The 13,494-nt window shown below is 45.6% G+C and overlaps 1 protein-coding gene across 1 annotated transcript; it reads right to left on the reverse strand.

Moving 5' to 3' along the window:
* PVX_092630 (hypothetical protein, conserved) lies at positions 1–8,139 on the reverse strand (the record flags this gene model as incomplete). Its single annotated transcript, XM_001615468.1, has 1 exon — positions 1–8,139. One exon carries the CDS (start codon positions 8,137–8,139, stop codon positions 1–3), a length of 8,139 nt encoding a protein of 2,712 aa, XP_001615518.1.
* Positions 8,140–13,494: the final 5,355 nt, after the last annotated feature.

Raw genomic sequence — 13,494 nt, forward strand, 5'->3', positions numbered from 1 at the left:
TCACGTTTTGAGAAGAGAAATGAGGGGGATGTCGCTCTGGCTGTCATCAGCATTCATGATGTCGTCATTCTGTTTGAACAGGGCTGCGTCATTGCCGCTGTCGTTGGCGCGGTCGTTCCCGGTGGCGTTGTCCCTGCCGATGTCATCGCTTTCATCAAGCTTATCATTATCGCTGCCGCTCCTGCTGCCACTCTTGCTGCCACCCTTGCTGCCGCTCCCCTGGGCGCTCTTCGAGCCGTCAGTGCAGCCGCCGGCATTCTGCGAGTTGCCGCTGTTATTACCCAGGCTGGCGCGCTCATTCCCCTTGAAGAAGCTTCGCCCCGAGTTATTATTATCTTCATAATCGTCACTGTCGGTGTCATTCTTGCGGCAGGGGTTCGCATCCGTGTTATCTTTGCACACATTTTGCGCACTACCATTGATGTTTACAGTGGCGCTGGTGGTGGTGGCCGTGGCTGCGCTGCTGTTGCTACAGTTTCGCTTATTAAATTGGTCGTTCACTGATTTTTCGACCGACTCACCAATTAGACCATTTTCTCCCCCCTCCGCGGGAGCAACAACAGTGCTACTCTCTTTATCTCCATCCCCCTCATCCTCATTAAGAATAACATCACCGTCGATCTTCTCATTGGGGGCATCACTTTGCGAGGGTTCCTTTCCTCCTTCTGGAGTCTCTCCCACAGTTAATGCCATCTGAAAAGGTGGCTTCTCATTTAAGTCCCCTTCTTCTTTGCCACCATGTAGTAGAGGTGCGCCATCGGACTGATTCATCACAACATGACTTTCATTTTGCGTTTCCCAAATGGATTCTAAATGAGGGTCCTGGTTAGGAGGATCTTCTGTAACCTCTTTCGTAGCGGCGTCTCCCCCAGTGAGGTTATTCTGCTGAACAGAGGAACCATCCACTTGGTTGTTGGAACCGTTGGGGATGCATTCCAGCTGACTGTTCGAATCGATGTGCACACCAGTATTCGTTCTTTGTAGGGTGCCTAACTGGGTTAACTCATCGGTATTGGTCTCGTCAGCCATTTGGTTTGATCCACTGTCAGTTGTAACTGCATAGGGAGGCACGTTTGCTTCCTCGTTTGGTTCGTTTTCCCCCAATGGGTCATCATTCTGCACTTCAGCCTCTGCTCCTGCCTTCTTTTCTAGGTCGCTTCCATGCGTTTCTTCACTTGGTGCGTGCTCCTTATCATCGTAATGGTGATCGCCCTCTACTTCTTTTTCATTTTTACTCTCCCACTGGGTGAGTGGCTCATCGGTCGGTGTGGACAAGTGCGGTAGGGGTGCGAACGGCTCTTCTTCCTCCACTCCGTTTTCTACTTCTCTAATTTGTGCTTCTCCCTCTGCGCTGTTTTCTTCCTCCGGAGGGGAAGCGGCTCGTTCGGCGGCCACCCCCGCGTCGTTGCTTGGCTCGTTGCTCACTTCTTGGCTAGCATCTTGGCTGACTTCTTGGCTGACTTTTTGGCTGACTTCTTGGCTGACTTCTTGGCTGACTTCTTGACTAACTTCTTGGCTCACCTCTTCGCTACCTTCCTCCTGCCCCCCACCGTTCGCTGGTGAACCCTCCCACGCGTTGCTACCGCCGGTGTTCCCCTGCGTGCGGCTTTCCTCTGACTGCACATCATGGTACGCCTGTGCGGTGTCTCGATCTGCCTCTTCCTCCTGCCCGGCCTCCATGCCCCTTTCGTCTTGGCTCGCCTGTTCTGCAGCTTCCGTTTTGGCACTCAAGTGCAAGTAGAATCGCTCAAAATAATCCGGAGAAGGAAAAAAGAACAAATTGGGCTTCACATTTAGAGACAAAAAGATATCCTTAAAAAACTCATTTAATTTGTTATTCAATTTAAAAATTTCATCAAACAGCAAAATGTTTTTTGCCAATTCGTTCAGCGAAGTGTCTGAGCTGAAATTCCTGCTCTCCGTTTTTGTGTCACACACATAATCCAGCAGAATGTTAATAAACTCGCAATTTTTAAAAATAAAATTATAATTTCTAAAATCGTTGAAGATATCAAAGTAGAGCAAAATGTTGGTGTAAGATTCCAGCAGGTGCACTTGGAAATTCCCCTTAATAAAATTTATGCTGTTTTTATTTTTTCCGTTGTAGAAATTTATTACGTTCATGTTTTTTATGAGAGCGTCTATGTTGTTGAGGGCCAGCTTGTCGATGGACTCGCTGTACTCGAAGTACCTCTCCATGTAATTCATTTTGACAATGGGGATGTTCAGCGCTTCCAGTTTTGCGTACTTCACTTTGGGCTCCACAGCTTCTGCGCCGCTGGCACTTTGGCCGCTTCCGCTTTGGTTAACGCCGCTTTGATTGGAGACATCTTGTAACGACTTGGGCTCCCGCGCATGGTCCACTTTTAGCGCCTCCGTCTTTTTGGCCGCCCCCGTTTTGCCGCTTGGGTTCACCTTCGACGCGATCTCCTCATCCACTTCTTTCTTCTTTTTCTTTTTCTCGCCTTTTTTGCTCAGGTGGGATGTCAAGACTTTTTTCTCCCCATTTGTTTTTCGCTCCGAGTTCGGCTTGTTCGCAAAGTGGGAATGATGAGTACTCGGCCCGTTCGCCTCCTCGGCATGCACGTCGTGGTTTGCCTTAAAGGGGGGGCAGCTGCCACTACTGCAGTTGCCGCTGCTGTTGCTTCCGCTGATAGTGCCACTGTTGCAACTTCCGACACCATCAGCTACCATACTGTTGCAGCTGTAGAGAATATTCTTTAATCGCATCTGCTTGGGCTTGTTAACATCCTGGTGTGTATTCTCAAAAAGGACCTTCTTTGGGTACTTCGGAAATTTTCCCATCTCGTCAGGGCACTTGCTATTCATTTTTCGATGATTATTTATGGCCATCTGTTTATCCTCTGAAAGATGCTGCAAATCCTTGTGCGCCAAATTTGGGGTCCTCTTCACAATTTCCATGTTTTTGTGAGAAGCGACGTTCAGCTTCAGTTCGTTTATCAAATCGTTTTCGTCCGCTTGGCATGACCGCTTCTCCTTCAGCGCGCTCAAGACGTTTTCCAAGAAGCTGATGTAGTAGTCGCACTTTTCATTTTCCGTGCTCAACACGTCCTTTATGTTTATTATCATATCAGCGTCTTGGCAGCTGCCTCCGGAAACGCTACCAGCAGCGCTACAGACAGCGCTACCGATAGCGCTGCCGACAACGCTGCCGACAACGCTGCCGATAGCGTTCCCGACAATGCTGCCCGATGCGTCCACATTGCTACCGCCACTGTCGTAGGCGCCAACTGAGTGGTGGTCCGCCCTCCTCGGATCCCCCTTCTTGTAGTGACCCACTTTTTTCGCGCCGCCCACCCTGTTTGAGGTGTCACTCGAGGAGTAGTTTCCCTTACGATGATTCTTCACTTCCTCATCGTGTGTATGCAACGCGCTGTTTTTGCTCTCCTGCAGTTTGAGCCTCACATCGTCAGTGGCATCGACCGAGCTGCTAATCCCTTGCGGTTTTTTCTTCTTCCCCTCTTCACCTCCTTTCATGTTTGGGGCATCCGAATCGGTGTGTTTAATTTTTTTAAAAGAGTCTGCGTTTTCCATCTGTTCCTTCTGAGCTGCATTTCTGGGGTATCCGTTTGAACTCTCCTTTTTGTCATGCACGCTGCCGCTAACACTTGCGCTTCGGCTAGCACAGGACCCGTTTTTGTTGAAAACGTTTCGGACGTATTCGAGTATTTCTTCTTCGTCTTCTTCCTCTTCTGCTTCCTCCTCATCGTCTTCGTCTTTTATGTTGGCCATGCTCCTCACATCGCTTTTGCCGCTCTTCCCCACGACTGACCCATCGGCATACTCTCCGGAGCTAATCGCCTCATTGCCATTGCCCCTCTCGTCGTTGTGCACCTCGTCAAAGTATTTCATATCTTGCGGGGCAAACTGGTTGAGAGCATATTTTTCCTCCGCCAATGCATACATTTGGGGGTGACTCTTATGCAGACTCTTTTTACTCTCCAGGTTGGCACCACTAGCCACTTGGCTACTGCTACCATCCTTCAGCTTATCATCTGCCCCTCTTTCGTAGCAATTCGTTGCCACGTTTTTTTCTTTCCTTGGGTAGTTTCTATTGTTAAGCGATTCCTCTTCATTCTCTTCATATTCGGTGTTATTCGTATTGAGGATCTCATCTGACGTGTAATTTTCTGAGCTGTTAAATAGGAGCCTAGGAATGGCATTTCCACTTGCGTTGTTTTGCGTTTCTTTGTTTACGTCATCTTGCATGAAGTTGATGGCGCTCTTTCTGCCTAGGCTATCCGCCGTGTTTTCCTTTTGGTACCCCTTTTCTGGCAAAAAGTTGATTTTACTTTTTGGGTACCCTTTTTCGTTTTTGTCCTCTTCCTGCTTGTAGTGGCAGTCGTTTTCTTGCCCTTTGCCCTCCTCTGGTATGCTACCCATTCTGTCGCTTCGATCATTCATGTACATTTCGTAGAGGGAGTTCACGTTGTGTAGTCCGTTGGAGAGGTACGGCTCGCTTCCCTCGAAAGTGTGTTCCTCCGCGCTGTTACGGCACCTTCCCTGGTTGTTACACCCGCTAGAAGTATTTCCCCCGCTAAGGCTGTTACTTCCGCTTCGAACGCTACTTCCACCCATATTTGCACCGCTACTAACTGGTGCCCCCTTGCTCCTGTCTATCACATCCACGTACTCGGCACTCAGATGAGCATCTTCATTCTCTTGCATGAAGCAGGTCTTGGCCTTCTTCTCCCCATGGTCTTCAAAGTGCATTCTCTCATCTGTGTAAAAATTCATATTATCCGTTGCATACTTCTTCCTATAGGTAATTTCGCTCGAGTTGGACGTGTGCTCATAGTCTCTGTAGGTCCCCTTCTTCTCACTCACTCCATTCATTCCATTCAGCCTATGTATGTTTAAGGTGTGCACATGTGTGGTGGTTCCATTTTTGGAAAACTTCTTCAAGCTCTTTTTAAAGGTGCTCACTTTTTTTTTTAAAATATTTCCTGATGACAATTTCGACGGCGATTTATTTTTGTACAGCGGTTTCTTGTTGTGGTTGTTGATGGTGATGTAGTTCGTGTTGTTGTGGTTTATAATGCACGTGTTGTTGTTGTTGTTGTTGTTGTTGTTGTTGTTGTTGTGATTGCTGTTGTTGTGGTTGTTGTTGTTGTGGTTGTTGTGATTGCTGTTGTTGTTGCTGTTGTTGTTGTTGTTGTTGTTGCTGTTGTTGTTGCTGTTGTTGTTGTTGTTGTTGTTGTTGTCGATGATGTTGTTGTTCTCCCCGACGTTGAGCTTGTTCAGGCAGTTGTTTCCGCTCACGTTTGCGCTGAGGTTTGCACTCACGTTTCCGCTGACGTTTCCACCGACGTTCCCGCTGACGTTTCCACCGACGTTCCCGCTGACGTTTCCACCGACGTTAGCGCTACCCACATGGTTGACGTACTTCTCCCGGTGGTCGATCTTTACGCTCTCGCTTATCTTCTTCTTCTTCACGTGACTGCTGCTGTAGTGGGGCGCAGCGGCACCGGCTGCGCTGCCGTTGTTCAGGCAACTGCTGCTGCTGCGACTGCTGTTGCTAACCTTCTCGCTCTCCACCCCTTTGGCGATGCTCAAATGGGAAGAGACAAATTTTCTTTTCTCCTTGGGACTCATGTTCTCTTCATCCATCAACTCGTTCTTCACTATGATGTACTGCTGGTTGTTTTGCTTCCCATAAAATTCGTTCATGTAGAATGCGTCCTTTTTATTACTCCTTCCATCTGATGATGCAACAATTTTGGGATAACTCTTTCTCGCCTTGTTGCTACTGCTGAATGGTTGCTGTTCGTCTACCTCCCCCTTTTTTTTGCATTTTTCAAAAGTGGCTTTCCCGCCAAACTGATCAAACACTTCCTCCGTCATGTAGATTCGTTCGGATGAGCTCGACGAATTGCACCTTCTTTTGGGTAAAAATTCATCCTCATATGTGTGGTCCCCGTTATCTCCGTGGTCAGCCACGTTGCTGTTCGCGCCGCCATTACTATTACTGTTACTGTTACCGCTACCGTTGTTGTTTCCGCTACTGTTGTTGGTGGCGTCATTGTTACTTCCATCGTTGTTGCTACTGCCGTGGTTGCTACTGCCGTGGTTGCTTCCGTCGTTGTTGCTTCCTCCGTGGTTGCTACTGCCGTGGTTGCTACTTCCATGATTGCTACTGCCGTGGATGCTGCCGCCGTGGATGCTGCCGCCGTGATTGCTGCCGCCATGGTTGCTGCCGCCGTGGTTGCTTCCCCCACGGTTACTACTGCCATGGTTGCTTCCCCCACGGTTACTACTGCCATGGTTGCTTCCCCCATGGTTACTACTGCCGTGCGTACTGCTGCCATTGTTACTGCTCCGATTCAACTTCTTCAAACCTTTGCTTTCGAATCCGAAGGGCACATCCCCGTTGCCCATTCTGCTGCTGGCACCCGCACAGTTGTTGCTGTAGCCCATGTTGAGGGACTCATACTTTCTCTTGTCCCTGACTTTCCAGTACAGGTAAGTATCATCATTGGTCACATTTTTCGAAAAGCTCATTCCGTTCTGCTTCTTATAACTCTCCGCTGGCAAGTTGCTTGGGTCGTCGTATGCGTGTGTGTGGTGGCGGCTGTGGGCGTGCACCCGGTTGTGCAGTTGGTTGTGCAGTTGGTTGTGCAGTTGATTGTGCAGTTGGTTGTGCAGTTGGCCGCTCATTTGGCTGCTCATTTGGCTGTGCATTTGGCTGTGCATTTGGCTGTGCATTTGGCTGTGCATTTGACTGCCCATTTGGCTGCTCATCTGGCTGCTCATTTGACTGCCCATTTGGCCGTGGTTGCGACCGTGGCTGTGGCTCCTATTTCGATTGCGGCTGTGACTGTGGCTGTGGGAGAGGTACGGATAGTGATGCAGGTCGCTCTTGTCCTCGTCATAATTACTTTCGAAATGATCAAAGATGTTCAAATCGCTGCTCCTGGCACTTTTGCCCGTTTCATTGCTCAGCTCCTGATTTCTGCTGTTGATAAAATGGTCCAAGAGATTTTTATTATTCTGCAAAATGGTGTTAAATTTATTTTTCTGTCTCATGTAATAATTTTTGTCAAGGCGTTCCAATATTTTATTTTTTGCGTGGTTAGCTATTTTTTCATTTTTATTTGAAATCCCGATGTTGTTAATTCGGTTGGATATACAGAGGATGCTTTTGATGTTTCCCAATTTTTTCCGATGACCAAATGGTGCGTCGTTTTTCTCGTAATGCTCATTGATAGCGCTGCTCAGATTCATGTTCATGCTCATATTTTTAAAGAGGGTATCATTTTTTATGAAATCGTCATCGTCTTCCTCTTCATCGTCTTCATCATCCTCCATCATATTTCTGGGGAAGCAACTATTGGGATGATTATTTGAGGAATCCATTTCGTTTGCTAAAATTTTTGGCCCCCGTACTCCTTCGTCCTCTTCCTCTTCTTCATCTGGAAGTCCTGTTCGATTTTTTTCCATCATTTCGTTTTTCATCGAGTTGATCATTCCCTTTTTCCTTTTGCTTGTGTTGTTTACACCGATTCCGTTCATGCCGCTCATTGGGACCATACTGCCCATTGGGACCATGCTCCCCATTGGGCCCATACTACTCATTGGGCCCATGCCACTCATAGGGACCATACTGCTCATGGGACCCATGCCACTCATGGGACCCATACCACTCAATGGGACCATGCCGCTCATTGCGCTTAATGCATTTGTATTGTTTCCCGAGTTTCCTACCACCCCTGTGGAGACACCTGCAGTACTGCCAATGCTGGAAATCGCACTGGCTCCATTGCTATTTACAATTCCTAATTCTTCTGTCAACTTCAGTGCTGCTTTTCTCGCTTGGCCTTTCAATGTTGAGCTTAAATTTTCGAATGGTTCCCACGTGTTATCATCACTATCGTAGTTTTTCCATTTTATAAAGAATTCAAAATTGTCGAGACTTTCTTCCTTCCTATTTTTTTTTCTCTTTATGTTTAATTTGTACCTCGCCATGACGATTTTTTCCACCTCAAACACTTCGTTGTAGTCGGGTTCCCCGACTGCCGTTATGCTTAGCTCCGAGCTGTAGTCATCGTCGATGATGTTCCTTAGCTTGTTTCTCTTCTTCGGTTTCGTGGACGCCCCTCTGCCTTTCTTTATCGCCATTCTGTCGTGCGCGCGGGGGGTGAAGCGGCGTTTTGGCAACCTTTTAGTAACCTTTTAGTAACCTTTTAGTAGCGCTTCAGCAGCGTTGTAGCAGTGTTGCTGTGGTGTGCCGTTGAGCACGTCGGAGTGGAGGGGCTCGTCACAGGGGCGTGCGCGTGCGGGCGCGGCCACCTTGTGCGTTTAGCGTAGGTGTGTATATGCAGTGGCACTCACATACGCAGAGGTACCTAAGTACGCAGGTACACAAATGTGCGCTGGTACACTCACGTGCGCAGGTACACTCACGTGCGCAGGTACACTCACATGCGCAGGTACACTCACATGCGCTGGTACACTCACATGCGCTGGTACACTCACACATATGCATGCACATGCAGATATGCCAGCACGGGAGCGCGAACATACGCTTGCCGTTTGCCGTATGTCCCCACGCACGTCAACGTAAAGGCGAACAACGCATGTACACATACCTACAATCACACACGCACATATTCTTGGAGGTGAAAAGTTAAAAGATTCTCATGACGCATTTTAAAATTAGTACAAAAAAAAAATAAAAATTGAGCAAAATGAATAAAAAATTTGAGCAAAAAAGAAAAAAGAAAAGTGTCAGTGAATGAATGTTACCGGTAAAAAAAAAATAACGAAATGAATCTTATCTGTGTAACGTGTAAAATGAATGTAATTCTGTGTAAGTTTCTTACTTTATTTCTTTCTCTCTCTTTCTTCCTTTTTTTCTTTTTCTTTTTTTTTTTTTTTTTCTGTGTTTTCTCTCTCTATCTCTCCCCCTTGACAAATAAAACAATTTTCTAGTTCAATGTATTACACGCGGCAGGTAAAAAGATTGATGCAATTGGTTTATATATATATATTCAGGCAGAGGAATGCAGCTCCAATCGTTTCGGCTGCCGGACCTTTGGGTTCAAAATAAAAGGTCCTTTTTTTTTAAAGCGCGTTGAACACTGTTTTACTCGCGTGTGTGTGTATATCTAGGAGCAAGCAGAAGCGCGAATCAATGTAAATAGGTCGAGTCGACAGGTGGGTTTCACTGGGTGAGTGCAAAATATGAAAGCGTAAAACTGATCGCGTACATGCATGTATACAGAAGTACATGTACGCATATTTTTACGTGTTATCTCTCTTCAGGGTTAAAAAAAAAAAAAAAAAAAAAAAAATCCTTCCAACTTTGGCATATATATATGCTCAAGATTTTCTTCTTTTTTTTTTTTTTTTTTTCTCCTTTAACGTTGGGGAGGATGGGGGTCAGTCAGGCCAAAGTTAAAAGGCAAACGATACACACGTACGTCGGCGTGAAGGTACACATACGGGCATACGTTCATGCACAGGAAAGCAGTGAATATTTTGTCAGTCTTTTCTACGCCTCCCTCTCACTGTGCATACAAAGGAGAAGTAAAAAGAAAAAAAAAAAAAAATATAAAAAAACAATGCGGTGCGACCACTGGGGCAAAACACAACAAGAGGTATCAAAAGTTACGTAAAAATAGCAATTGCGGTAGGCGCAATTCTTTCGTGCAACTTTTTCCGATCTGATTCGAATGAATCCTGCGGACAACGAAAGGTTATCATTGAAATGTTGAAACTGTCAGTGCGCATGCGCATTCGGGGGGTTACACAGTTCCTGTGCTCAGGCATGTACATAGGGCGCACGTTGGAGTCTCTGCGTGAGAGTACGCACGTGCACATAAATAAATGTAAATGTAAAAGTGCAACCGTAAGTGTATATTTTTTGGTGTACGTACACGTGCACATGCACCTTCGCATACACACTCCGGCACGCGCGCGTCTCACGGTGGAGACCTCTTTCAAAAGTATGCACATTTAATCATTCACAAATTTTCATGTAAAAAAAGATAGCACAGGAGATGTATAAGTGATCAAATTTTTTAACACTCCACGCAATGTTCGCGTTGGGTATGCATGTAGTGCATATGAACTTGGTACCCCCCTCCCGGTGGTTCGCATCAATTGGGTCAAACGGTTACATACGGGCGCAGGGGGAGGGGGAATACAAGGCATAAAAATGAATGTAATCTATTTGTTAAATGTCCCTTTCGACTACTGAGATGTATGCATGCAGCGACATTCGGTTTGCAAAAAAAAAAAAAAAAAAAAAAATAACGATTTGTGAATTTCGCTCATTCGTTAGGAGCAGCGGGCGGGGGAGGGATACATACACGTGCTGCGCATACAGAAGTACATGTACATTCGTTCACGCACGCATGCACACATAAGCGGCCGTTTCCCAGCTCGCCTATTTAAATTCGAGTTGGAGCATCACATGTGCGTACACAAAGTTGCATTGACCTAGACATACTTTTGTAAGCGGGGAAAATCATTGAAAGCATTTGTTCGCATGAATAAAAACGCACATTTTTCTCCTTTAACATTACAACGCAAAAGTGAAAGGGTGGGCACGGACCAGCAAAAAAAAGGGGGTAATGCTCATTATTTTTGCCAGATCAATACAACAAAAAAAGGGAGGAAAAATGTTCGCTGAAAAAAAAAAAAAGCGTTGAAAATAGGAGGTAAAAAAAAAAAAAAAAAAAACATGCAAGGTTAGCGGTGCTGAGCGAGTACAAAGCGCATGCAGAGAAAATATTATACAGTACAGGGGTAACTACGTGGTGGCGTTTGACATTGCCTGGTCATTTGGGCATCTAACTGGGGAGCAATGTTTTAAAAAAAAAGCTCATGGTGCGTGAGGGAAAGGGTCAAACTTATCCTTATCTACACTCATGCGAGCGTGTATATATGTGCATACATATACACTATGTTGCACATTCACTCATTTCACAGTGGCACTTAGACGTCCGCCAGCATTGCATGCACGTTTGGCAAATCGGTTGTGCGCGCAAGGTGACTTCAAATTGAAACGTCCATGCGGTGCCCTCCTGTTGAGGAGTAAACTCTCACGCGGTAAAATGTATACACATAAAAATATGCACCATGTAATGATATGTACTAAAAAAAAAAAAAAGGGTGGCAATTACTCGTTACAGGGCCGTTAACTTTTAAAACAATTTAAAATTTGCCTTGCCCTTGTGGGCGGGAAAATGCTTAGCCAATTTATTCTAACAATTTTTCCATTCCACTGTGGGCACTCCCACCCATACGTTTGCGGACGGCCGTGAAATATGCACCCCTGTTGGAAACGCCACACAGGAGCGTAGCGCGTCTGTCTTGATATGTTAAAATGGCGCTTGGCGCTTCGTGCATACGTACCCAGTTGCGGGGGTTCTTAAAAACGCGTAGCTGGGCATGGGCGGGTCGCAGCCCTGTGCAGTTGGTACGTGCGCGCAGGGAAAGCGGCAAATGGAAAGTAGTGCATGTATGTGCGTATGTATATGTATATGCATTATTGTGTGGCTCTCGCGGCGGGCGCTCCCTCGGGGGAAGCGACGCCTAGGCGGGGCTGCACGTAAGTGGGTGTATGAACATATATGGGAAGGCGTTTAGCTCCATGCATGGCCTGTGCCAGTTTGCCTGTAGGTGTACACGAACACGTGCATGCTTACGAACTTGCGTGCGTAGGTGTTTACGTGCTCCCGTGCGCGTGCACAAGCTGTACGCGCGGTTATGCAACGCTCTGGAACGCTCGAAATGGAATTCACGTGACATGTTATAGCAGCTATAAACAGTTGTAATAGTTATAAATGGTTATTACATGGTCATTAATAACCATAAAAACAGCCATAAATAGCCATAAATATGAGTAGATATTTTAGTATACCCATTGTAAACTGATGCAGGATCGTTCAGCGACTTCGTTTGGGGTTACTCTATCCCCCGTCGTGCTTCACTAAAAAAAAAAACACTCTCTAAAATTTGAAAAAAAGGGGGGAAAAGAAAAAAACGCGCGTGGGGGGGGTCTCCTGAAGAGCCTTTTTTTTTTTTTTTCTCTATTGAGCAAGTATAAAATGATTGAAAAAAATAAAAAAAAAAGAACATGGCAAACGATAAAATGGAAGAAGAAAAACATCCACAACAATAAGCGCAAATATTCGCAATATAAGCGCGTATACGTATATTACAATATGTGGATAGATATATTTTGTTTACCCACGCAAATACATATATATTCATAAAACGGCCGCGCAAAAATATAAACGCGAAAAATGGATATGCGCCTTTCTTCTATATATACTTCTGACCGCGCGCTTATTTTTAAGGGCTCACATATTTTTTGCTGAAAATTTTCACGGTGCATTTTTTTTGTCACCTCGTTCGTTCACCATTGCGCGTAGTTCAGTTCGCCTTCCACGATGCGTTATGCGCTTTGCCTGCCCCTCCAAGGCCAGTCCGTTTTCTGATTGGTTCGCGTGTTTTCTCATACGAAGCAGGTAGGCTATTGTAGGGCAGTGGTGAATTTTTTTAATTTTATGTACATGTGCTAGGCTTTCAGGCGAGCTGCACAAAAAGTACACGCAAATATTTTTTTACATCGCCAGGTGGGGTAACCTGCGGCGTAATATACATCGAGATGTATGGTGCCAGGTGCGCGCTCGCGACTACGCCGTTATGCTGTTATGCAGTTGTGCAATTGTGCTATTGTGCAATCGTGGAAGCACACTTGAAGGCGAGTAGGCAAACGGCGAAGCTGTAAAACGCGAACACCGCGTTACGCCCGCGTGAACTTCAACACAACGCGCGCACGTGTATACAAAAAATAACGTTCAAAAAATGCGCCTGTGAAATGTACGCACATGAGCATAATTTGCATATATACATTTTATGCATATATTTTTTATGTAGTGCCAACGGTGGCGCGTAAAAACGGCTTGCGCGAACAAGAAAAGGGGAAGGAAGAGCATATCGAACCGCGCAACAAGGAGCTAAGCAAATAGCAAAGCAATCCCCATTAACGCAACAAAATGTAGATAGGGAAAGAGCAACCCCCATTTCGAAAGGCGTAAAAAAAAAAAAAAAAAAGCGTAAGCGAATCCGAACATACGAATGCTCATTATAACAAGCAATCGTATAACATTCACCTCCCTCCACCATGTGCCAGAAAAAAAAAATATTTTTTCTCAAATATGTGGTAATAATCGCAGCATTATATGTATACATATAATGTAATTTGTACATCTCTGGTGCACTCTCAGGAAATAACAGAGAACGCATGGGGTTTAAGCTTTTATGATGATATGCAGTGCGTTTTTTTTTTTTTTTTTTTACATTTTAGCGGATGACTAGTTTGACGCAAAACAAATGGGCGTGGATTTATTTCACTACATGATGATTTAATTTTTTTTTGTGAGAAGGAAAAAAATTTATGTAAGGCTTATTTGCTGAGGATGGGTAACTCTGCATTCGCCTCATAGCATCTGAGAGTTT

This window comes from Plasmodium vivax, chromosome 9 (assembly GCF_000002415.2).
Source record: "Plasmodium vivax chromosome 9, whole genome shotgun sequence".
Lineage (NCBI taxonomy): Eukaryota > Apicomplexa > Aconoidasida > Haemosporida > Plasmodiidae > Plasmodium > Plasmodium vivax.